Source organism: Sceloporus occidentalis, unplaced genomic scaffold (genome assembly GCF_023333645.1).
Source record: "Sceloporus occidentalis isolate IW3139 unplaced genomic scaffold, rSceOcc1.0.p SCAF_3, whole genome shotgun sequence".
In the NCBI taxonomy this organism is placed as follows: domain Eukaryota; kingdom Metazoa; phylum Chordata; class Lepidosauria; order Squamata; family Phrynosomatidae; genus Sceloporus; species Sceloporus occidentalis.
Window position 1 is genome coordinate 230482307 of NW_028316983.1, and position 26254 is coordinate 230508560.

Here is a 26254-nt window from a genome sequence, read left to right on the forward strand (position 1 = left end):
AATAAAGAGTGGCTAGTGCTACTGAGTAGTGAGAACTACTTTAAGATCACAGGCTGGATCAGTTCCTTTTTTGGACTACAACTTCCAGAATCTTTTCTGGCTGGGAGATTCTGGGGAATTGCAGTCCAACAAAGGAACTCTTCATCTCTTTTCACTTGCGGCTCCTTACTCCTGGAATTGCCTCCTTGAACATTTGTGGACTGCTCCTACCCTCACTGTTTTTGAATATCTGTGGAAGACTTCCTTGTTCCCCAAAGCGTTTGAAATGTTAGTTTCAGATTATTTTAGAATCTTGTGATTCGATTATAAATATTTGTCAGCTTGCTTTATATTGCATTGCATTAGTTTTTGCATTTCTTTCCAGCTCATTTGTTTTACAATTGTATTGCATTAGCTTTCTGTTCATATTTCTCTTTCCTTTCTCTCTCTGTGTATATATATATTTAGATTGTATGCCTTTGGCAAATCTTGCTGTTTTGTTATTGTTGTTATTTTACTTTCTGAATTATATTAACAACAGCAGCATCAACAACATCACAGAGAACATTTTTACTGCTCTGGAAATCCCTTGCGTTTTAATAGATTATACATTTTGGAACATGCTACTGCTTTGATCACCACTATTCTGAACTTTGGAAATGTTGAGCACGTTAGCAAAGAACAGGGCTAGAGGGAAGGGCTTTTTAAAATAATAATAATAATAATAATAATAATAATAATAATAATAATAATAACTATAACAATTCTTTAAAATAACTCATGGCATCCTTAGACGCTCACTTGCTTGTGGAGTTCCTTCAAGCAAAGCATAGGATGTGTGTGTGGTGTGTGTCTGTGGGGGGGAGTTCCCACAGTCAGAAATGTTGCTCCCTCCCTCTCCTGCTTCCCACTTTCTTTGGCATGATAGAGAGGGAAGAGGAAGGGGGGTGGTGGAGATTTTCTGCACAAGGGAACCACAGGGACAGAAAACAAAAGAGATGGGGAAGAGAGAAAGGCAGATGAGAGCAGACTAGGCTCCCTCCCTCCTACCTCTCTCCATCTCATCCACCTCCCAGCCTCCTTGTCTGATGAGGCCTGGGCAAGCATGAGCATGGAGAAGAGCCACTGTGAGGAGAGTTTCTCCAGCCTGCTGCTGGAGGACATAAAACTGAGGCTTCTCCAAGCTTTCCGGGAACAGGGATCAAGGGAAGTTGCCACTGCCCAACTGCCTGGAGCAGTTGAACACTCAGGCAGTGGCAACGCTGCACAGGTTGCCCAGGAGGAACTGCAGAGGGTGCATATAGAGGGAGCCATTGCCTGGCTTCGTGTGGAACTGGTGAGTGGCTTGGGCAAGTTGGGTAGTTGGAGTGAATTCAAGTCTCCAGGAGCAATGGATTGAAACTACAGGAAAAGAGATTCCACCTTAACCTTAGGAAGAACTTCCTAACAGTAAGAGCTGTTCACCAGCGGAACGCACTCCCTCGGAGTGTGGTGGAGTCTTCTTCTTTGAAAGTTTTTCAACAAGGGCTGGATGGCCATCTGTCAAAGGTGCTTTGATTGTGTATTCCTGTAAGGCAGGGGGTTGGATTGGATGGTTCTTGTGATCTATTCCAACTCTATGATTCTATGAGTGGCAGCGTTAGCATCTCTTTTTGGTCTATGGGTAGGGTTGTCAGCTTTAAAGCAGATGATGAAGCCATTGAAATAGTTAAAGATTCTCCATAACTTGGCTCAGTCATTAATATGAATAGAGACTGCAGTCAAAAATAGAAGATTAGGATTTGGAAGGACAGCTATGAAGTAACTAGATAAGATCTTGAAGTGTAGGAATATATCATTGAATACTAAAGTTAGGATTGTCTGCACCATGTTATTTCCCTTTTGGACAGTGATGAAAAGTGATAGGAAGAAAATCAACTCATTTGGAATGTGGTACTGGAGGAAAGTTCTGTGGATACTGTGGACTGCTAAAAAGACAAATAAATGGCTTCTAAAGCAAATCAAGCCCGAACTCTCCCTAGAAAGCAAGATGAGTAAACTCAGACTGTCATACTTTGGTCATATCATGTGAAGAAATGACTCACTAGAAAAGTCAATAATGCCTGGCAAGGCAGAAGGCAATAGGAAACGAGGAAGACCATATTACATACAGATTCAATCATGGAAGCCCAGTCCTGAGTACAAGACCTGAGCATGGCTGTTCATGATAGGGTGACTGATAATAGATACAATATTAAAGGGAAAAGGAATGAGGAGGGGAAAGGCAAGGCAAGGAAAGCAAGCCCTGGAGCAGTAACTCTTTCTCTGGCCTAAGAAGGAACACAGGTTGGTCTCCATATGTTCACCTTAGAGTTGCCATAAATTGGAAATGACTTCAAGGCAGACAACAAAACAACAACCACTGGGCAAAGAGAGATAGCACATCATGCAACCAAACTGGGGTGTCATGTAAGGACAGCATTTAGTTAGTCATTAAATTTGTTATCACTATATTTTCACTATGAAGAAAAGGGGCTTGTGGGATTTTGGGTGTTATGTGCCAAAAGTACCTGGCTGGCTTTGGTTACTAATCATCTTGACCTGAGTGCAATGGCACCTGATGGCTTCCATGTCAATGGGATGGTGAATCCACTCTGGATTTTAGTCTGAACTTCAACAGAGCTATCCAAAGGGCTGTATTCAGCTCCCCAAATAGCTTCAGCACCTTGGATAAACTGGGGTCCCTCAAGGAGCTATTCTGTCTCCCATGCTATTTAACATTTACATGAAACCGCTGGGAGAGATCATCCGGAGACATGGGGCGCGGGGTTATCAGTACGCTGATGACACCCAAATCATTTTCTCTATGTCTCCGACTGATGCAGTGACTGGGGATGGCGTCTCTCCTCTCGCGGCCTGTCTGGAGTCAGTAATGGGCTGGATGAGGGAAAACCGACTCAAGCTGAATCCAGAGAAAACGGAGGTACTAGTGATAGGTTCCCCTGGCCCAGGAATGGCGGTGGTTCCACCTGTCCTGAACGGGGTCACGCTCCCTGTGAAGGACTCTGTGCGCAGTCTGGGGGTGCTCCTTGATTCGTCGCTTCACCTGACTGCTCAGGTGAACGCGACGGTCAAGAGCACCTGTTATCAGCTCCGGCTGATTCGCCAGCTGCGCCCATACCTGGCCCAGAGGGATCTAGAAACTGTTGTACGCGCTCTGGTAACTTCGAGATTGGACTTCTGCAACGCACTCTACATGGGGCAACCCTTATACCAAACTCGGAAACTGCAGATGGTGCAGAACATGGCAGCCCGGCTGGTCACTGGTGCTCCCAGGACCAGCCATATAACACCGGTCTTAAAGGACCTCCATTGGCTGCCCATCTGTTTCCGAGCTCAATATAAGGCGTTGGTAATTACCTATAAAGCCCTAAATGGCTTGGGCCCAGGATACCTAAAGGACCGCCTCTCCCCGTATATTCTGCCTCGCACCCTCAGATCGACTGGGCAGCAGCTATTGAAGGTGCCTGGGGCTAGGTTAGCCTCCACTTCGCGGAGGACGTTCTCCACAGCTGCCCCAGCCCTTTGGAATGCGCTGCCCATTGAGCTCCGCTCGTCTACCACCCTGGCCCAATTTAGGAAGGACTTAAAAACCTTCCTTTTTCAACAGGCATTCCCCAAATAGATATCCTGTGGGCCTCCCTCCTCTTTTCGTGGCCAAGAGGTTGGGTCATGGGGCTTTTTTAATTTTTTAATTTTTTTCCTCTACTGTAGGATTGTGTATTGGATGTTTTTATTGTATTCTTATTGTAATTTTTATTGAAATTGTTTGCTTTTACTGTTGTGAGCCGCCCTGATCGAAGGAAGGGCGGCATACAAATAAAATTTATTATTATTATTATTATTATTAGTTCCTTGAAATGTTGAGCTAAAACTGGGAGCAGATTTCCTGTCCCATAAGCATGGAAACAATTATTCTCCACTGCCTTCATTGCTGCTCTTTTTCAGGCAGCAAAATTCATTGGGATGTCCCTCAGTAGGATGGTCTACAGTAATATATCTTATATGAAAACAATTTCCAGAGCAGTAGCTTGGTTAGTAGTTTTGCTGAATCAAAACCAACAAAGAATCTTGTGGCAGCCAACAAATTTGTATTGTCATAAACTTTCATGGAATGTACTCTGAAGAATAAACTTGTTAGTCTTTAAGGTTCTATAAGATTGTCTCACATTAACAGCTCATGATTCTTCAGCCAAATTTGGGAAAGAAGGAAATAAACAATAAACCTTTAAAACATTTAATTGTGATAATAATGAACTACTTTGTTTGGGATCCTGGAATGATAAGAGGAACAAACTCCTTTTTAAACAGTAATTGTGAAAGCTCTCTGGATTTCATAGCTATCACATTGGCTCACATGTTAATGTGGGAAAATTTCTTTGGAAACAAGCCATACGTCACTTATTTTCTAGGGTAGAGCATCAGAAAAATTACCAGATCTGACCTGTCTCTACAGGCCTTGTTTTGGGTTTTTTTGGACGCAGTGATGAGGGAGATGCAGTCTGCTCTTATTCAGGAGTGCTTTTATCTTTTCTTACTACAATCATTTCATTCAGTCACAACACTGAAAATGTGCCAGGGCTAATCTCTGGTACTAATTAAGTCCTTCTGGATGATGATTTCATGTTACAAACCATTATAATCTTTTGTTTCCTCATAGCTAGAGATGAAGTCCCAGAACCGCAAACTTGCCAGAACTCTGCTGGATTTAAGCATGGAAATAAAAAGGCTGAGAAATGAAACCGACATGTCAGCGGCTCTAGAATCAAAGACGCTAAGCACTACTGCAATCCCAGAATAACCTACAAGAATTCAAGGCATAAAGTCTGAAAATGCAGCACACATCCATTCCCGCCAGTGATCCTGACAAAATCTGAAGATTATGTTCCAAGTGAGGTTCAACTTGGTAATGGATTGTGGCTTGAATATGATTAAGAATTCCACTTAACTGAACTATGGAAAGGTTGTGGTTTGTATATTACAATTGGATGCTTTTTCCCAAGGCTTAGCCAAAATAGAGAGAAGAATGTGACACCTACAGAGAAAGTCTCTGTTTTGACTGACACATGTTCATTCTGTTTACTTAGAACAATGACTGTAAATCAGATCTGTAAAAAGTCAGAAATGCAAGGGAAAACAACCCAATATGAGAGGGATGGTGTCTGGCTCTTCCACAATAAATACTGCCTGATACTGGAGATATCCTTTCCACTGCAAGGCCTCAATGTGAAAGCAATCTTATACTGGACACTAGAATATGCACACTAGAACCTATTCTCCCAGATTTTTCTTTTTAAAAATGCAGTTGGAACTAAAACACCAGCTCTTTAATACCTGTGTGTTTTGCCCAGAACGTCAGAAATTTTCTTGAAAAGGTAATGTAGGAAAGAGTTAAACTAGGTATGGGAAAAGTGCAGTCTATGAGGTACATGTGGCTTTTGGGACCTCATGTAAGTCTCTGTAAGTTCTCCTGAAGACCCCTTGGCTCCATTCTTTTATTATTATTTTTTTAGTTGTGGGTGATTTTTTTTTTACCTGAAATGACCCCAAACACCTCAAAGTTACCAATGTGATCGTTCCCACCCCCCACCCCCCCCCAAAAAACAGCCTCAAAACATACATCCAAACCTCATACAAAAAGCCATAAATCAGCCAAAAACAAGATGGGAAATTACATGGCATCACGTCCAGTTGCAGTGTGACTGTCGGGGGGATTATGGAAAGAGGGATACTCCTCCTTACCAGATGCCCAGTTTTGAATTAAACCTTATCCACTGTCATAGCCCTGATTCAGGGGGCAGGCAGTTCATACCTGCCTTTGCACTTTTAAAAACTCATGGGCAATTCATTAATGGTTTCTTACCACCTCATTACATCCTCAGTTTCATTGCTTTTGCATTCACAGTTTGTAGGCACTGCATTCAATCACCTGTCACTTCAACATTCGCTTCTCTAATTGCACTGAGAGAAATGATGACAGCCCTTTGGAATATTTTCCACTTTTTTTAAAAAAAGAAAAAAAATTGTAATGTCTTAAAGTTTTTCTACTAGACTCAAATAAAATACGAAAACAGATAATAATGAAATCCCAAGATTATTGTTGTTTTTGTTGTTGTATATATTCAATTTGTTTCTGATTTTTGGCACCCCTAAGGCAAACCTGTCATGGAGTTTTTTTGGCAAAATTTGTTCAAAGGGTGGGTTTGCCTTTGCCATCTTTTGAGGCCGAGAGCATGCAACTTGCCCAAGGTCATCCAGTGGGTTTCCATGGCTCAGCTGAGATTTGAACCCTGTCATCCAACACTACACCATATTGGCTCTTCCAAGATGCCTATAAATCCATAAACGTTAAACCATACTTTCCCCTTATTGTGTTGTATATTTAACATACTGAACTTTTCAACAGTCATCTTGATTTCTGAAGTGGTATACCATCAGTATATCAAGTGTCCAACTTTGAATTTACTTTGAATTTGGGATCAGTTGTCTTAGTCACAGTATCAATGCTTATACAAGACAAACTTTGCTAATGTGCAACCCTTCACTTGTGGGGAACTACAGTCTCTTAATAGCATTGGTCAAACTGATTGGGGATGATGGACAACTGATTGAGTTGTGACATATTTGGAGGATATTAATTTGGTAAATATTGATAAAATCTTCTGGGTTGGATAAGAATTAACTAACTGAAGTTTTGCTCTCCTTCCAGCTCCATTCATGCTCCCCATTGATGTCTCAGGAGTCATCTGATACTCACAAAGTGGAGGAACATTTCCTGAAGTATGTGATAGGATTTCAAGGGTTGAGGCCTAGATAAAATAGCCTTTATCAATCTGATATCCTCTAGATGTCATGGAACACCACCATTGGCCATGCCTGGTTGGGAAAGATGGAAGTTGTAGTTACAACATATCTGGAGGGTATCAACTTGGCAAAGACCAACAAAATCATCTAGGCTGTATAAATGCTAACAAACTGGCACTTAAAGTAGCTTCTCCACTTTCCCTAAAAGACAGCGAACAGCTGTGTAAAATGAATTCCTGCTTGATTTTCCCTGTACGTACTTTTCACATCAAAATATGCCACCCCCCCCAAAAAAAAACCACTTTTATTCAGTAGCATGAGAAACCCACAGGGCTAGTGGCATGATTTGTCACACATAAATAGTGAAATACGTCTGCAGATGCACTTTTTAATTAAAGGAGTTTGCTCATCCTACAGCTGGTTGCAGAAGCAAAGGGTGACAAATGACAACATTTGGAAGAACAAGCTGTTTGGGTCCTAAATGCTCCAGATTACAAAAGCAGTGTTAAATCTGGGTGAAAATGAACTTATGTTCGCCTACACACACATTATATGTAAATGATACTTTTTAAAAAACCAGCCTGTCACTAAGCTCAAAAATTATTATGAGGCCATAGAGGTTTGCAATTACCCATACACTTATCCATGCTGAGAGCCTGCAATAATGTTGGTTATAGTAATACAGGCCATAATCTAGGAACAAGCTTTGCTAGGCAGCCTATTATTACATCCAGATTTGGTACTGCATGTAATGTTCCCTGAAGATATTTCTCTGCATTCTAGTATTCGAAGCATTTTGACACTTAAGATGCATTGTGAAAAATGCTGGTTTTATTTTTACTGAAGAGAAGAAGAGGAGGAAAAAGAAATGGGAAATCTATGGGCCCATTCACACTACCAAAAAAATCGGTTCTCAAACCGATTCAATCACGTGAAGTTCATACTCACCCCGAATCTCACACAAGTGAATTCGAGGCTTGCACACCCGTTCCGTGGTAAATGGCCCCTAGCACAGTGTTTTTGAAATCGGCGCAAATACCGTTTCTTTTGGAAAACCCCGGGTCCTGGGAATGAGAACTTGGCCTCGATCACGATCGAGGCAAATTGAGAGAGGGATTTAGGTCAGAGGGTGGGCAAAGGGCAAGGCATTTCCTCCCGTCATTGGAGGGGAGGGGGAGGAGGAAAGAGTCCTGGGAAGAAGGGAGCAAGGGAAGGCATTCTTTAGGAGCCTCTTTTCCCTGCATCCCCTGCCCAAAGCCCTCTGTCGCTGGGCATTCCTTCCCTTGCAGGAGGAAAAAATTCAGGTCACGAACGGAGCTCACGTCAGGCAAACCCCCCCCCCCTTTTCAAATTCAAACAATTTTTTTTTGAGCAAATATGCGCATTGTTTGTATTCCAGAGGCAGATAGAGCCGGGCTTGCACTTTATATCCTTGGATCTCCTTGCTTTCTGCAGAGGGGGAAGCTACAAATGTTGCAAACAATCAATGTTACATTTTTAACAATTTTTTTGGAGCAAATATGCGCATGGTTTGTCTTCTTGAGCAGATACAGCAAGGGAAGCAAAGGGAAAGCTAATGTTGCTTTTAAAAGCATAAAAAAAATGCATGGCAATCCCATCCTTTGCCTGGGACAGGGGCAGATCTGATCCCAAAGCCCACAGGTTTATAAAAAAAGAGAGAGAGAGAGAGGCATCTCTCTCCCTGCTTCAGCCGCTGAAACCCCTGTGCCTGGCTCTTTAAAAAGGGAGGACACTTTCCCCGATGCCCTGCAAACGTCACCATGACGATAGCTTGATTGGCAGCGGCCACCTCGCCAGCAGACACAGAATGCATTCGATTTCTAATTTGCAGGTCAAAATGCATTCGATTTCAAATTTGTAGTGGGCACTTGCTAACGGAGCGATTCGGGGGAGGGGCATCTGGATCAGCCCAGTTCCTTCCACGTCTTTTATACCAGTCTGAATGGGGCCTATATTAGCATAATTTTATTGATATTCATTTGTTAATTTATCTTTCTTAAAAAACAGAATTTACTGTAAATAAAATTGCCAAAAGGCACAAAACTGGTATTCAGACAATTCATACAAGACCATCCTCTAGTTCTGGAATAATTATAGCTCCTTTCACAGATTTCAACATGCCAGTAGCAACTAGTGGCTCCCATGATCTGATATTTAAGAGAGCTATCCATGGCTGCATTTGCACCTCATAAATGATCTGGTTTGACACCAGTTTAACTGCTATGGCTCAATGCTATGGAATTCTGGGAACTGTAGTTTAGTGGGGCACCAGAGCTTTGCTACAATTCCCTGAATACCACAGCTTTTGGCCATGGCAGTTCAACTGGTGTCAAATCAGATTATTTCTGCAGTGCAGATGCAGCCCATAATAAGAAGACTCTTAATGTCTCAACAATAAGAAAGCTATCTATGTAATTAGATTTATGTTCCTGGACAGCTCCTTTAAACTTTGAACTGAAATCCAGAACAGAGTTGCTGCCCATGTCCCAGGGAAAGAGTGGACTAGCGTTAGTTTTGGATCTATAGATCCAAAGTTCTTTCATCTCCCTCAAGATCATTGGACATATCCTGGAGCAAATAAGCTTCACTCTATGCAAAAGGACGTTAGTCTCAAAGGTCTACAAGTTCCCTTTGCATACTGTTTTTCCAGACCAACACAGCTATGTCTTTGAAAGCTTCCCACTTTCAATTCAGGGGAATTATACAAAAAATTAGATGGTGCCTGTGGCATCTTCTATGAATTCCAAGTGCACCCACTAGTCCAAAAAGGCTAGTACTGGGATGTTATGGACTTTGGGAGAGATATGCTGTTGCATTTGTTAGGTAGCTTAATGTAAGGTGTGACTGTGTATGCAATATAGGGTAAATGCAATAAGGTAAATGATCCATTGGTGAGCTAGTGTGCCATAGTGATTTGCCTGTTGGCCTGGAGAGATCACTACACATGGCTTTTAAACTGTGATTATAGTAAAAAAGGAGCCCGCGTTTCATCGTGGTTTGAGTGTTGGACTAAGTCTCTGGAGACCAGGGTTCGAATCCGTGCTTGGCCATGAGACCCACTAGGTGACCTTGGGAAAGTCACACTCTCTCAGCCTCCGGGGAAGGCAATGGCAAACACCCTCTGAACAAATCTTGCCAAGAAAACCCCATGACAGAGTAGCCTTAGGCTCTCCATATTATTATTTTTAATCCGACAGTTCCCTGCCCTCAGGCTTACAATCTAAAAGACACGGCACAAAAGGAGAAGGGAATGATGGAGGGAAAGGAGAATTGCTCTTGAAAAAGTAAAGAAATAAAATAAAATAAAACAACAGTCAATCTGAGTAGAGAATAGGGCGGGGGGGGGGGGGGGAGGGGTCAGGATGAGAGTGAAATGGCAGCAAAAGCCCCAGTCGCATGATTGCAGAGAGTTGTGATAATAGCTGCTCCAAAACCAGTATGTTTGCATTTTCACTGATTTGCATGATTGAGAGGAGAACAGGGCTGATCTAATAGTCCCAAGACCCTGGAGACCAGGGTTCAAATCCCCATTCAGCCATGGAAACCCAGTGGGTGACTTTGGACAAGTGGTAGTCTCTCGTCTTCAGAAGAAAGTAAGTCTATGAGCATAGCAGATCTCTAATATGTCTGGAGAGACCCTTTTCTTTGTCCCATCACTCTCTTAGGCTTGCTTGGTGGGAACAAAGGAGAGGGCCTTCTCAGTGGCTGCTCCCAGACTTTGAAACAAATTCCCTAAAGAGGCCAGGATGGCCCCATCCCTGCTGTCCTTTACAAGGTAAAAATATTTTTGTGTCATCAGGCTTTTACAAACTGACAAATTTGGGGGCACTGAGCAACTCAGATTTAAGGTATGTAGAGGGTGTTTTTAAAATACATGTGAATATTTAAATGTTTAATGGATTTAATTTTAATTGTTTTTTACATTATATTTATAATACTAAACACTTTCGTATTGTTTATAAATTTGTTGTTAGCTGCCTTGATTCCCTGTGTTGGTAGAAAGGCAGGATATAAATAAATAGGCAGATTATTTAGAAGTAGCCAACATATTCAAGCTACTTTCTGTTGAAAAGCAAGCATGGTGCCCATCTGTTTGATTGACGGGACAATGTCAGCAGGTTAGAAACCAGAAAGCTATAATGATCTGTTTCTACTTCAGCAGAACAGCAGAAAACTAAGCCAAAATTTGCAGCAGCCCTGAAATATTTTTGTCTGTTGTGCAGGCTATTAACTAAAAAACATCCCTCACTGGAGATTTATTTGGCTAAAAATTACTTGCATCAGTGAACTGCAATACCAGTAAAGTTCCATGTAAATAGCATTGCTGGGATTTCACAAATGAGACAGCCAGCTAGTTGGAATGAAATTTTCTCTCTGCAAGATATAATTTTTCATATGATAGCATTCATTGCCAATAGAAACTGAGCAACACCCCCCTCTAAAGAAAATAGATACAGCTCTCAAAGGCTGATTCTGAATACACATATTGTAACACAGGTAAATGGTTTTAAAATGAAATCTATCCCCATCCAATCTATCCTCACATTGCTTGAGAAGAGATTTTCTTCCACCCTTTCGTAACACCTTAGCCTTTTTCAAAGACTCTATAAAGATCATTCCGATTCCCCATTGTTGACTTTATTATGGATATTGCTGTTCAAGAATAGCAGGTGGAGAGATGGGAGTGCATAGCATCTCAGTTGATTTTTCTAAAAGACTATCTCTGTTGGGCAACTTCCTCAAATGTCATTTAGTAGCAGTCATTCCATCAGGCTACAGCAGCAAGAGGGATGAGATTGCAGGGCTACTCCATTAGCGACGCCACAGTTGGATACATTGCCACCCCATCAAGATAGCAAGACTCAAAGCCCAATTCTACATGCTCTTCTTCCTTGCATTTTAATGCTTCTCCTTCATGATGTGCTCTGCCCCTGCCATAGGAAGAGTTGACACATTAGCCATGCTGGTTGGGGGATTCTGAGAACTACAGTCCAAAAAAGGAGCATTTCCAGGCTCTAGTCCCACTACACTTTTCCTAAGGTTTCTAAACACACATCATTGTGTAGCATTGGCCATATCATTTTGGCAACATGGCAGCCATCTTAACCTTCTCAGTCTCCTTCCTACTTCTTAATACCATTACCAAGACAGTGTTCATAGCCAACAAGCCTTCCAACCATCCCTTTTGCTCCCTGCTGATAAGAGGAATGGGACTGTCTTTATTATTTCTTACCACACATTCAAAAGTCCCACCCAGGACTCTCTTTATTCCTCCTCACCATAACCACAAATGGGCTAACTGTGTTGGGAACTCTGAATTATTGCCACAAATGTAATTTATGCATATAACTGAAAAACACAAATTGAGTCCTGAGCTGGGAAAAGGTGGACTATTGGTGTTATAAAATTTAATAATCCTGAGATTACTGTTTAATCATCAAGCTATACCAGTTTTTCTCTATGTCCTTCTTTACTTAATAAAGAGAGAAGTACATCTGCAAAACTAATCTATAATCTGTCTGAGTGGCAAAGTATGTTTGCTTTTTAACAAGGAGGTTCATTATTTTTCAGATTATTTCCCCCTTCCCTTATATTGATTGCTTCATCAGCAGAATGCATGTAATTGTGGAGCTGCAAGAATATATATACTATCTTATTGCTGTTTGGCAATTGAAGGATTGTATATGCTGCAGCTATTAAAAACTCTGCATCATAGTTAATTGTTGGGTTGTTTTTTAAATCTTGTTTGCCTCTCTCTATAGGAATTTAGATAGTGTCATCTTACCCATTGTAGCTCATTTAAAAACATAGAAGATCAGTTATAAATACTTACTCCAGGCTGAAATGTTACAAGTTTTTTTTTTCTTAGAATATTTTTTCTTTAAATTGGCGGAAATAACAGGCCAACACACAACATCAGCTGGCAAAAGTCTCAGGGAGGTCTTTGTTTCCCTAACAATGAATAATCTCATAGCTCCTATATTCTGATGATTTCACCCTGTCTGCTTTGTTTATCTATTGACAGCTTGGAAGATTACTTTCTAAAACTACAAGTCCAAGAATCCCATGGCTAGCAGGAACACTGAAAGTTATAGCTTAAACAAGTAACTTTTCCAGGTTCTGCGCTAGGGGAATCTGCCAGCTACTGTGAGGATTCTGGGACTTGTACTCCAAAAGAGCAATGTTTCCAAAGTCTGACCAAGAGTTTGGATTTGACAATATTAACATCAGCTAAACATATCTGGAAAGACATCTTCCCTTATTCATGCCAGCCCTTGCTGTTGTTAATTTCCATCAAGTTGGCTTCAACTTATGGTGACTCTATAAATGAGAGACCTCCTATCAACAGCCCTGCTCCTGTCTTGCAAACTCAGGGCCATGGCTTCCTTGATTGAGTCTATCCACTTGTAATGTGGTCTTCCTCTTTCCTAGTGCCTCCCACTTTGCCAAGCATAATCATATTTTCCAATTAGTCTTATCATCTCATGGTAAGTAAATACCTGTGGTCATTATTTTTGTTTTACTAATATTCAACCTCAATCCTGCTTTTGGACTTTCTTCTTAAACTTTCCTCAGTAGTCATTTTAAGATCCCAGCCCTCCTGCAAGACAAATTTGGAGGAGAGGTTGGGTTTATATCACACAGAAGTGATGGGATTCTTTTCATTCTGCACAACAAATTACATCAGGAAAATACATTAAATAAATAGAGGTCTTTCTCTGTAAAGAGGGAATTCAATGCATACTTAGTTGTGAAAAGGTGACCACAGTAGTATTTATCTGCTCCATTTGGGTTCCATGAAAAAGATAGGGACTCTATAGATGAGCGCATGTAGCTGCCCCTTTTAGCCCCAGATCATTGATGTGGCAACCACATGCCGTGGCAGCGATCAGTTTCCTGCAGGAAGCAAAAAAGAAGCCATGAAAAGCGGCTTCTTCTTGCTCCCTGGAAGGGGCGTCATAGGTGCACTGGTGCCCCATGATGACACCCCTTCAGTGCAGCACTGTTTGGGCACTGGACCCAAGGTATATCATCATGGTGCATGCCAGGTGGACAGGTGTGCGCCAAGATGGCACCCAGGCTGCACAGTGAGGGCTTTGAGCATGTGGACTCTCAGCCTCACTGTGCATACAGGTCTGTCACACAGTGCCAGTTTGTACTACCCCTATATCTCTTTAGGGCAGTATTTCCATTGTCTCTTCAAATGTTGCTAGACTGTGACTCCTACTATCCCTAGCCAGCTTAGCGAAAAGTCAAGGATGAGTGGGAACTGTAGTTCAATAATGTCTGGTGACCTAAAGCTAGGAAAGGTAAGTCTGAGGTGAATCACAGACTTCTGCTTACATGTACATTTCATCTGGCACAGTGGCCGAAATTCAATGTTTCGTCCAAACTAGAATAGACCTGTTGAATCAATGAAAACTTGACAAGTCAGCATTTTTGTAAATTCCATTTGTTCAGTGAGTATACTTGAGCTAGAACTAACAATTGGATTCAGGCCATTGTTTTTGTCCTCTGTTGTAAAAACACTGGCCAGTATCCTACATCTGCTACTTAAGTATAGTTTGGAATTGTCTATATGGGCCAAAAAGCTGTGTTCCTCTCCAACCTTGTGTTGTCCTGGGGTTAGGAGTGAGCCACATCCTGGTAGACCAAATGCAGATCTGGTGGATCTGGCCTGATTCCATAAACAGCCCTTAATGCAGGTCACTTTGATCCCCGGTTTGCCACAAAGCTTCCTGGAAACCTTGACTATTTAAATGACTCCTGCACACTCCTTATGTTTCTGTGCCATTGCTCATACTGAGATGCCTGGCCATGTGAGTGTAGCCAGGTGCCCTTGAAAATGGGGGCTGTTCATGCTTCAAAAGTTTTTCTAGGAGGAGCTTCTTTTTCAGAGGCTTTTAAAACTGAAGCATGTCTATCTGTCTATCAGGCTTTTATTCTGTACTGGTTTTAATATCTGTTATTTAAAATAGTATATCAACCTTCAGCATTAAACAGTTAAACAGCCTATAGAATTTAAACGATTTAAAATCCAACCAAGTTGGACAAACAACCATACTAGATCAGACCCAGAATCTACTTTAGCATTTGTTCTCATTGGGCCCAAACAGACAGGCCAAAATAAAGCTGCTTTGGGTCACTTTGGAGGTATGCTTTTTAAATGCATCCTAAGAGGTCGGAAGCCATGCCAAAGCCACACTCCAGTCCTAAGGACTGGAGCACAGCTTTGGCACAGTTTCCGGCCTCTTAAGATGCATGCGTCATTTAAACAGCATACCTCCAAAGTGACCCGAAGCAGCTTTATTTTGTCTGTTGTCTATAAGAAGTCCATAAACTGACAATGGCCTTGTCTGCGTGGTTATTTGTTAGTTTGTTTTTGTTATTTAGCATTAATCATCATGTACAACCCCAGCTTTCAGCTGTAGTTACAAGTAGGTTTGCAAAACCTTTTGTGGATTAATCTACCAGCTCAAATTTGTCACAACAAATTTGTGCATTTAAGGTTGGAGTATAAGCAAGTGTATGAAGTACACTCTGTCAACACTTGTAGTTTTGAAAAATGGCTTGTTTCTTCCTGAGTTGCACCTTATTTGGTCCTGCATGCCCATAATTAAGTGAAAAAGAAAGGAAGAGAGAACCACTTGTCTCCGTTCCAGCAAAGAACAAAATGTTCATTCACAGAGTCTTGTTGATTGCAATCTGCCGAATGACTTGTATTCCTCACATATAATTAACTTAGATATATTTTATTGAGATTAGTGACTTGTCAGCATTTTGGGGTGTTCTGCTACAGATTCCCAGTAATAACAACATTTATCTTCTCTGTCTACTTGGCTATGCTTCAGACTGGCTGATAAAAAATGAGTCAGGATTTTGCAAATGGTTACCAGGTACCTTTGTTTTATTTAAAAAGCCTTGGGAGTGATCTCATTTTCATGGAGGGACTGTAAAAACTGCAAGCTAAGAAAGACTGTATTGCTTTCATATCAATAAAAGTATAGAACACTTCATCAATTCTTTACTATATCTACCCATACCCACAGTCCACAGGGTTAAGGGTAATCAGAGATGTATTTTGCAAATCTTTAGGTGCTTTTATTTACAAAATATTATATTAAGCAGGATTCCCCAGCTGGTTTTCTCTGTGTCTTCTGCTTAGGGTGACCACGTCATAACCACAAAAGAGGAAAAGGCACTGGAAAATGTAGGACATTAAAGAAAAATGTAGGATATTACAAAACAAAAACCAAAAGCACAAATATAAATATAAATTCATTTCATATAGTTTATGTACGGCTATATTACATATACTATGTTTTATTATGTTCTGATAAACCTAAATCAAAACAAAGTATATGAATAAAAGCCTAATAATAAAAAAGAGAATAAGCAAATAAGTGAAGTATTAAATTTAAAAAATAAATATATAATTTTTTGCCAGAAATAAAAACAGACTGGGGGAGCATGGAGATGCTGGGGCCCAAAACAATACCCTTAGGACTGGCATTTTATTGTGGAGCTGAACTTTGTCCACTCTTGTTTTACAGTATCATGTTGCTCTCAGAAAGAGAAAGGGATGGTTCCATCAGCCTTGAAGTAAGATTCAAGTGCCAGTTCAGTCAGCATCTGTCTATGGAATGTGGGAGCAGGTGCCACCTTGTTCTTTGCTTCAGGCAGCCGAATATCTTCCGCTGTCCCTATGGCAGTGGTAACTGGTGATTTTTTGAACTGGGATGCTTCTAGTTCAGGACTATCTCAGTCTATGAAGGTGAAGGAGACACTAAGATGGTTTTGCTTGGGCTACGTTAGGGAAAAGCTTCTCATTAATATAGATAGATAGATAGATAGATAGATAGATAGATAGATAGATAGATAGAGATTTCCTCCCAACAAAATAAGTTGACACAGCTAGAGTTATACCCAGCATGTCTCTTCTTCCTTGGCACATAAGGGTTAAAGGCCTTCTAGTAGCAGGGAATCAAGAACAGGTCTGTAGAAGGTCAGTTTTGATGAACAGCCTAGGACCATTGTCAAACCCATGGCACACATGCTCTCTCTGGCACACAAAGCTATTTTTGAGGGCACGTGGCCAGAGAGGCCCAGGTCAGAGAGCTGGAGGGCCAGTGAGGTGCACGTGGCCATTCCAGCTCCTTGCTGCAGCCTAGTTCTGCAGAAAACTGAACTGTGACAAGCAGTGCACAGCCCTTCTGGGTGGAAGCCTCACCGCTTCTAGCCAAAAGCCTCACCTATTCCAGCCGGAGGTCCCACACTTTTGGAAGGAGGCCTGGCCTGCTCCCTGGCTAAACAATCCCAGTGGCAGGCTTTCTCCTGGAACCTCTCAGGTGAGCGAGTGAGTGGTGCCTTGAGGTTGTTGTGTGCCTTCAAGCCCTTTCTGACTTAGGGTGACCTTAGGGCAAACCTATCATGGGGGTTGTTTGCTTGGCAAGGTTTCTCCAGAGGAGCTTTTGCCATTGCCTTCTTCCCCTGAGGCTGAGAGAGTATGACCTGCCCAGGGCCACCCAGTGTTGTTCTTGTGTGCCTTCAAGTCCTTTCTGACTTAGGCAACCTATCCTGGGTTTTCCTTGTCAAGGTTTCTTCAGAGGAGGTTTTGCCAGTGCCTACTTCTGAGGCTGAGAGAGTGTGACTTGCCCACGGTCTCCCAAAGGGTTTCATAGTCAAGCAGGAATTCGAGCCCTAGTCACCAGAGCTACATGCTCAAAATGCTGGTTCTCTTTGCTCTTGTTATTGTACTGTGCCTTCTGTGCTTTAGTATGCTTGTTGTTGTTGTTGTTGTTGTTGCTGTTGTGTGCCTCCAAGTTGTTTGCAACTTATGGGACTAGAGCATCCTCCCTCCCTTCTGAGCACCATTGCCTGGTGACCTCAAGATGAAACTATCATGGAGCAAGCTTTCTCAGAGGGGGATTCCCATTGCCATCCTCTAAGGCTAAGAGAGTGTGACTTGTGTGTGTGTGTGTGTGTGTGTGTGGTGCCTTCAAGTTGTTTCTGACTTATGGCAGCCCTAAGGGGAAACTATTATGGAGTTTTCTTGGCAACTTTCATTGGGGTGGGGGGTGGGGTGGGGTTGCTGTTGCTAGCCTGAGGCTGAGAGAGTGTGCCTTGTGTTTTCCCCCAGAAGTCCCACCCCTAGAAGGCTGAAGTCTCATCCCCTGAAGTCCCACCCCTGACACCCATTGACACCCGGAATGCCACTGCACTTGGTCTCTAAAAGGTTCTCCATCACTGGTCTAGGATGACAATGTAAACATCTAGTTAGGAATGTTAGTGGATGGAAACCACATGGCTTCTTCTGTATTAGACTGTACAAGAGCTGCACTCAGGACTTGCATTCAGTTCAGATACTGGCCTGTTGGATTGTGGACAGAGATGCATTTCTTTCAATAAAGTGGGATCTTTGATTCATTGGCATGGCTTTCTAATGTCTCTAATCTCTAGAACTACTGGATAAGGAAATCTCCTTCACATGTGGTTTCAGGGCCATCCCTTGTCCACTCCTGTTATTGTACAACATCTTAGAATCATACTCTTAGAAGAAAGCCCAAGTGCCATCCAGCCCTACCCCTTGCCATGCAGGAATACACATTCAAAGCACTCCTGACAGATAGCTATTCAACTCTGTTTAAAATCCTCCAAAGAAAAAGACTACACCACACTCCAGGGCAACATATTCACCTGTCCTATCAAGACGTTCTTCCTAATGTTTAGGTGGAATCTTTTTTCCTGTGGTTTGAATCTATTGCTCTGTGTCCTGGTCCTGAACATGCGTACTCCTTCTTCCATATGACATCCTTTCAAATATTTAAACATTGCTATTATGTCATCTCTCAACCTTCTCTTCTCCCTAAGTCAACTTCTCATAGGCAGGGCATGATTTCCAGACCTTTCACCATTTTGGTCACCCTCCTCTGGACATGCTCTATAAATAAAGCATAACAACAACAACAACAACAATAATATGCCCAGAACTGGACACAATATTCCAGGTGAGGTATGGCTACTGCTTCCAGAAATAGTAGGGTGGTGCTGTCAGTAGTGTTGACATAAGATTCAATGCCATTTCAGCCAGTATTTGTATATCAAATGTGGAAGCAGATTCTATGTTATTCTTGGCCTCCAGCAACCAAATGTCTTGGGCTATCTCTATGGAAGTAGTGACTGGTGACTTTTTGAGCTAGGGTGCTTCTTGATCAGAAGTTGTCAGGAATCCCTCCCCCCAGTCCATGGTGTTTAGCTGTAAGCTGCCTGCACTTTTACAACAGACATAACACATATTTTTACTAGATGTCAATAGAAACTGAATGTCTTCTCACTCTAAAATCTTCAGGAGAGCCGTTCCTACTGTCAAAACAGTTTTATCTAGTTGTATTGTAGTAAAGCGTAACTCGTTTCTATCACTTTCTTTGTAAAGGTTGTCAAAGGGAGAATGCTTTTGGCAGTAGTAAGTTAAGCATGATAGATCGGAAAATGTTGGAAGTGCCTTCATTTGTCTAATTTTCAAGACTGCTGTGCAAGATAACATACTGGTGCTGTTGCACTTTTGACTGCAAATGAAGGGTCACATTTTAAGAGCATTCACACACTTTCCCTACCTTTAAAAAAATATCCAAGCACAGAAAATAATAAAAAAAATCCTTTCAATTTAGGAAGGGCTATAGCATAAAAACTTTGCTGAATGTCCCTCTTGGCTCTTCAGAATTCTGTATGGCTGGAAGGAAAGTTTAAGATGAACTCTGTGCCTTCTGTCCTTTGCCTAAGAGTTTCCTAGGGAAGATATAATGTATATTTCATTTAGTACCTTCACTGTCCCTTTATTGCTTTCATTCAGAGAGTAGCCGGCTGGAATACTTCCCAGGGAGGAAAACACATTTCATGATGAATAGTCCTACAACATGAAAAATGAGATTGGAAGGATACCTAAACTAATTTCAAGTTATTACAGTCTTCATTGCTGGTTAACTCTCAGTAGCTTTACTTCAGGTTTATGGGCAAAAATTTAAAGTCCCCTGTTTTATACCAACTAGCCCTTTCCCCCCCCCTCAAATGCACATGCTTTCCTTTTAAAGAGAAACTTTGCAGTGTTCCCTTTTATTTCTAAGAGAATGAATTTCACCTTTTATAACCCTCAAAGGCAATTATGCTGTCTTTATGATGAATTATGTCACCTTGGGCTGAGCAATAAAAGCGAATGTACTAATGCCAATAAATATCTGACCTTTATCATTCATGCTGACTTTTTAATCTTTTAAATATTGTTTCTCTAGAGATGCAACTGGGAAGCCTGGGAATAATTCAGACTGTGGTCCTAAATATGCCTGTGTAGTAGGAAATCTCATTTCATTCAATGTGCTTTTCTTCTTGTATACATGCTTAGGATGAAAGTTGCAATAGGTTATACAGATACAATCATGACAATATATATGATGAAGTGAGTTCCAGCCCAGGAGATTTTATGCTCCCATAAATTCACTAGCCTTTAATGTATCATATCTTAAAGGCATTAGATGCAATTCTAAGCTTATTTGTCTGACAGAAAGTTCCAGTGAAAGAAATACTGGACTTATTTCGAGAGTTTCAGGTTGTACTAAGCATTCATAAGTTTCTTATCCAAGCATTTTTCACAATTTTTTGAAAAAGATTTCAAAAATCTTTTCAAGGCTTTAGAAATAATACAAGAATCCTTCATTCTGATTGAGGCCGAGAGAGTATAACCTGCTCAAGGTCACCCAGTGGGTTTCCATGGCCACATGGAGATTTGAACCCTGGTCTTTAGAGTCATAGTCCAGCACTCAAACCATTACGCATTATCGTTTGCCCCCAAAAAACAGGAAGAGAAAGGCTGGGAATGCAGTCTGCTGACACAAACTTTGTTGTGTGGCTAGTGTTGTTTGGTTTTCAAGGCAGCAACAAGGGCCAGGTGACAGTCACAAAATAGCTATTAATAAGTTTGTGATCTAAGTACCAAATGAAACTATTGATTTCAGTTAACTTAGCCATATTTGTTGTTGTGTGCATCTAAGTTATTTTTGTCTTATGGCAAACCTATCATAGGGTTTTCTTGGCAAATTTCTTCCAAGGGGGTTTGCTATTGCTATCGTCTGAGGTTAAGAGACTATGTCTTGCCCAGGGTCGCCCAGTGGACTTTTATGCTCAAGTGGGGAACTGAACTCTGATCTCTAGAGTTGTAGTCCAGTGCTCACATTTCTCTGTAAATATAACATATTTTCCATATTCATATACAGTGCGCCTGCGCCATACGCGGGCACGCCATACGTGGACTTGAGCGAACACGCTAAAGCCGCGGCGCGCACGCAGGGCGGAAGGGGCGGCACGTCCCATTCAATTGAATGGGTGTGTGTGCCCGTTGCACCCCGCGCGCGCCCGCGCCGCCGCGCCGCCACACACGAGCCCCATTATTTCCAATGGGGCTCAAGCATAGGCGGAATTCACCTTACACGGAGGGATCCGGAACAGATCCTCCGCGTAAGGCGAGGACGCACTGTATTACATGATACATACATTTCTATTTTTATGATGGGCCCACACCCCATATTGTTCTATCTATATAAAAGGAAATGTTTTCTAACCTTCAGATAGGAAGCATTCCTTGTAATAAGGGAAACCTGCAAGTCATATAAGGAACAAGCTTTCTGACTCTCAAGGGGCATCTTGTATAATAAAGGATACCAGGCAACCCTATATGTGTCACTTTTGTCTATGAAAACTAAGCAGGTGCTGCCATCTTGTGTTATGAATAAACTGTTGATTGCTCAGTATGTTCATTGTGGCAACACAAACTCAGACTATCAGAAATAGGGATGAGGAATATTTAGTGGGATTAGAGAAGGGTGATTCGTGTCAGTTTCTCCTTCTCCTGCATCCAAGGCAGCAGCGGCAAATTTTTTCTGCCTCATTTATGAAGAAATGTGGGAAGGTTGGTAAGTTCTTATTTTAAAAACAAACAAACAACAGTCTTACTTTCCTTCAACAATAGATATAATCATTAATCTTTCCTCCTATATTTTCCCAATAGAAAGAAGAACTTATAACACCCTGATTTTCCAATCAACCACTTCATGACCCTTTTCCCTTCCAATATCACATATTGGGGAAAGCTTTGCTGTGTCTATGCAAACCTCTATTAATTTACTTTGTTAGCCTGTCCTGCATTGATTTAGAAACAAGAGGGGGGATGATTCTTTGGAATAAATGTGTGCTTGTCATACCATTTGTTATCACCTCTTCAAAATATACAGTGTGTGAAATGACAAGCTGTGCACTGCATTGTGCCTTTAGCATTCAGGCAAGGCATTTTTCCCCTCCCATATTGTACACCAGAGACAAGAGGCATCCGCCCTCAAAGAGTTTTTACAGCATTGTACTGTTACAAATAGAGATTCCTAGTTGTTATTTTTTTAATCAGTCTTGAATAATTTAATGTTATGATTGATCTCATAGAGCACAGGTAGATGGGCATTTAGCAACATTCACTGTTTGGATAGGCAATATGCTAGACAGAAGAATTGGCAAATAGTAATAGTTCAAGACCATTGATATGTGTACAAAGGTAAACAAGAATACTGTTGGTGTCTTACACACATGTATGTTCCCCTATAGAAGTAATGGATGTTTTGGTTTGATGCACAATGTCTGCTTTCAGATCAAGGTCATGGAAAGAGATTTGAAACAGGTGTGGTTCCCCACCCCGATTTCTTTGGGATAAGGGATCAAGGGTTCCTTGCCACTTGTCAGTTAATCTGAATTTGTTTGGAGGTCCCTCTCATCACTGTTTGGCTCCCTGGTTTTCCATTTCATGAATAACAGTAAAGTCCAAACAGGAAGAGTTAGCATCAAGATTCCACTTAAGCACTCTTAAATCTTGGAATCTCAGGATTATAAATTAATTTTATTTATTTATTTATTTATTTATTTATTTATTTATTTATTTATTTATGGATGGTATTTATACCCCCTCTTCTTTTATTATGAAAGAATAAGCAGGCTCTTAATGATCTTTTAGGCTATTTATTCAAATAAACAGAGTAACCAATATATACATTTCCCTTACGGAAGAACATAGACATTAAAAGAAATATTATCTACAGCTTGGCTCTAAGAATCAGATGCATCTGTAACACGGAAGAAAACTACTGTAAAAAGGCCAATGAACTCAAGCAACATCTGACTCAAAGGTTATATTTTTGTTTGGTTGTTGTGTGCCTTCAAGTCATTTCCAATTTATGTCAACCCTAAGGTGAACCTATCATGGGGTTTTCTGGAGTGTGACTAGCCCAAGGTTGCTCAGTAGGTTTCCATGGCTGAGTGGGGAATCAAACCCTGGTCTCCGGAATGGTAGTCCAGTGCTGAAACCACTACACTTTGCTGGCTCTTTCAAAGAGTATATCCTGCTCATACAGTGGACCCTTGATATACACTGGGGCCTGGTTTCAAGATCCCACATGGATAACAAAATCCATGGATGCTCAAGTCCCATTAAATATAATGACATAGCAAAATGGTGTCCCTTATAAAAATTGGAAAATCAAGGTTTGATATTTGAAATTTATACTTTTTTGGAACATTTCCAAATCGTGGATGCTTTAATCTGGGTATAAAATATCCATGTATAACAAGGGCCGACAGTATAACTTATGTCAAACATCAGGAGAGCAACCACAATTTTGAGAGGAAATCTCCTCCTCAAAAACATGATTCAAGTAAGCATCAATAACACATTTCTTGTGTGGTAGATTTCCATCCAGCATCTCTGAACTATCATATGATAATTAGAGAAAGCTAACAAATTCTGAACAACCTGCTATATTCATTAGAAAGCCCCCAGTTATAGCTTTCTATCAACCACCCAGTCTACAGAGTTTGCTGGTAAAAGGTGTCCTGAAAATACCAGTTAGCAATCCAGGAGTGCACCCTTCTGATTCAAAGCACTTAAGCTTTTAGGAGCAAAGTGGCTGGCACAAGCTACTATATTAAACAACACAGCATGTGTTGGTCCTTCAAGGTTATTTATTTACCTGAATGCGGATATATAGGATGTCATTTGAAATATATGGACAAAACTACCACACACTTATGTACGCCCTTCAGGAACCATAAACCTGAAATCCTGACCAGGATGCTGGAGCAACCAGTAGCCAGGCATTTCAGCTCTGAGGAGCACAGCCATTCTCATTTGTCTTTGCTTGACAGTGAGGTGCCTTCTTTCAGATGTTTTGGACAATGAGGATTTTTTTTTTAAATCTATAGACTTAAGACTCTCATACCACATGGCCTCAGTTTAGAGGATAATACCACAATCCACCAAAGTATGTTGGAAGCAGATTGTTTTTAACTGCCACCTTGTATGCAACTCAGTTTCCTCTTTAGCAACTGAAGTAGGTAGAAGCTGAAATGTTTTGCTTATTTTATATTTTTAGATCTGTTTATTAATTGCTTCAATAATTTTATTATTTTAGTGATTAACTGCATCCTTCTGTGATCCAAGAAAAACTTGGGAGATGCTGTTTAATCAATCAATCATCTACTATCTCAGGCATTTATCTATTCAGATAAGCATTACCTAGTTACTATATTGCATTTTATTAGAGAAGAGGTTCTCTCATTCCCCCCCCCCCTTTTTTTTTAAACCAGCATTTCTAAGAGTATCTCTGAGTCAGGATCAGCATTAGCTGCTAAACGACCAGACTACAGCACCTCGAGTCCCATTGATTTCAGTGGTGGTGCTCTCCTGTGTACACCATTTTGTCCCCCTGGATTTGACGTCCATGTGAGCTCAAGTCCACGTATGGCAAGTCCATGTATGAGGCTGGCAGACTGTATTGCAATATGTCTCTTTTGGAGGATTTCTTTTCAGCTGGTCATTTGTTTACTTTCTCTTTCAGGTCCTTATTACTTTGTTTTTTAGTCAGATTGGCTTCATGCCTAAAACTAGTTTGTAAGTCTACACTTTTAATATTATGCTGTCAAACACATAAACATTCCTGCTTTATACATCAAACAGGCATATTTATTCCTTTACTACTGAGGCTTCAGGTGATTCAGTATTGTAAAATATCTCCTAAATTAGTGCTCAGTCTGCAACAGGGCTGCAGCAGTGTCATTATGGATGCAGATGTGCATTTATTTGGTTATTATTATTATTATTATTAAACTTTATTTCTAAAGCGCTGTAATTATACACAGCGCTGTACAAAGTCGGTAAACTTAAAGAGTATATAAAAGCCTGCCCAAGACGTACACTCTAAGATAGTAACAATTAAAAAGAGGAATAGATAAAATTACCATATAGAAAAGAAAAAGCAAATTAAAAACAAATCACATCACATCATATACATCAAATATTATCAGACAGCCAGATGACAATCACAAATTCCCTGCGAACGCTTCCCTAAACAATATGGTTTTCAGCTCAGCCTTAAAGCTGGTTAGGGAAGTGATGAGCCGTGCATGCAGAGGAAGAAGGTTCCAGGAATGAGGGGCAGCAAGAGAGAAGGGACGGATCCGGGATGGGGCAGAGAAGATCCTGGGTTCAGAGAGGAGACTTAGGCTACCAGAGCGGAGAGTGCGAGTAGGGATATAGGGAGAGAGAAGATCGGTTAAATAAAGAGAGGCCAGCCCATGCAGGGCTTTAAAGGTGAGTAGCAAAAGTTTGTACCTGATGCAGAAAGGAAAAGGGAGCCAGTGAAGGGAGGACAACAGAGGGGAGACATGATCATAACGGCGAGCGAGTGAAATAATGCGTGCAGCTGAATGCTGAACAGAAATTAATGGGTGGAGATGAGAGAGGGGAAGCCCTGCCAAGAGGAGGTTACAGTAGTCTAGTCGTGAGACCACTAGGGCATGGACCAGTGTCTTTGCGGTAGAAGCTGAGAGATATGGACGGATTTTGGCGATATTATAGAGAAAAAATCTGCAGACTTTGGCTGTAGTCTGGATCTGAGGGATAAATGACAAAGAGGAGTCAAAGATGAAACCAAGACTGTGGGCTTCCTGGACCGGCTGGATCGAGACGTTATTGACAGAAATAGAAAAGGAGTAGTGAAGGGTGGGCTTAGGAGGGAAAACAAGAAGCTCGGTCTTGGACATATTGAGCTTCAGACGCCGATGGTGCATCCAGTGGGAGACAGCTGTTAAACAGGGGCCTGTTACAGACTGCCAAAATAAAGCTGCTTCGGGTCTCTTTGGAGGTATGCTGTTTAAATGATGCATGCATCCTAAGAGTCTGGAAGCTGCACCAAAGCTGCACTCCTATGCTTAGGAATGGAGTATGGCTTTGGCGCGACCTCCGGACTCTTAGGACCCATGCATCATTTAAATAGCATACCTCCAAAGAGACCCGAAGCAGCTTTATTTTGGCAGTCTGTAACAGGCC

General features: G+C 41.3%; 1 protein-coding gene across 1 annotated transcript; it reads left to right on the forward strand.

Annotated features, from left to right (window-relative positions):
- The first annotated feature begins 1084 nt into the window (after positions 1 to 1084).
- AARD (alanine and arginine rich domain containing protein) lies at positions 1085 to 5069 on the forward strand. Its single transcript, XM_089518942.1, has 2 exons — positions 1085 to 1315; positions 4679 to 5069. The coding sequence occupies exons 1-2, from the start codon at positions 1085 to 1087 to the stop codon at positions 4817 to 4819; spliced, it is 372 nt and encodes a 123-aa protein (XP_089375068.1). The 3' UTR covers positions 4820 to 5069.
- Positions 5070 to 26254: the final 21185 nt, after the last annotated feature.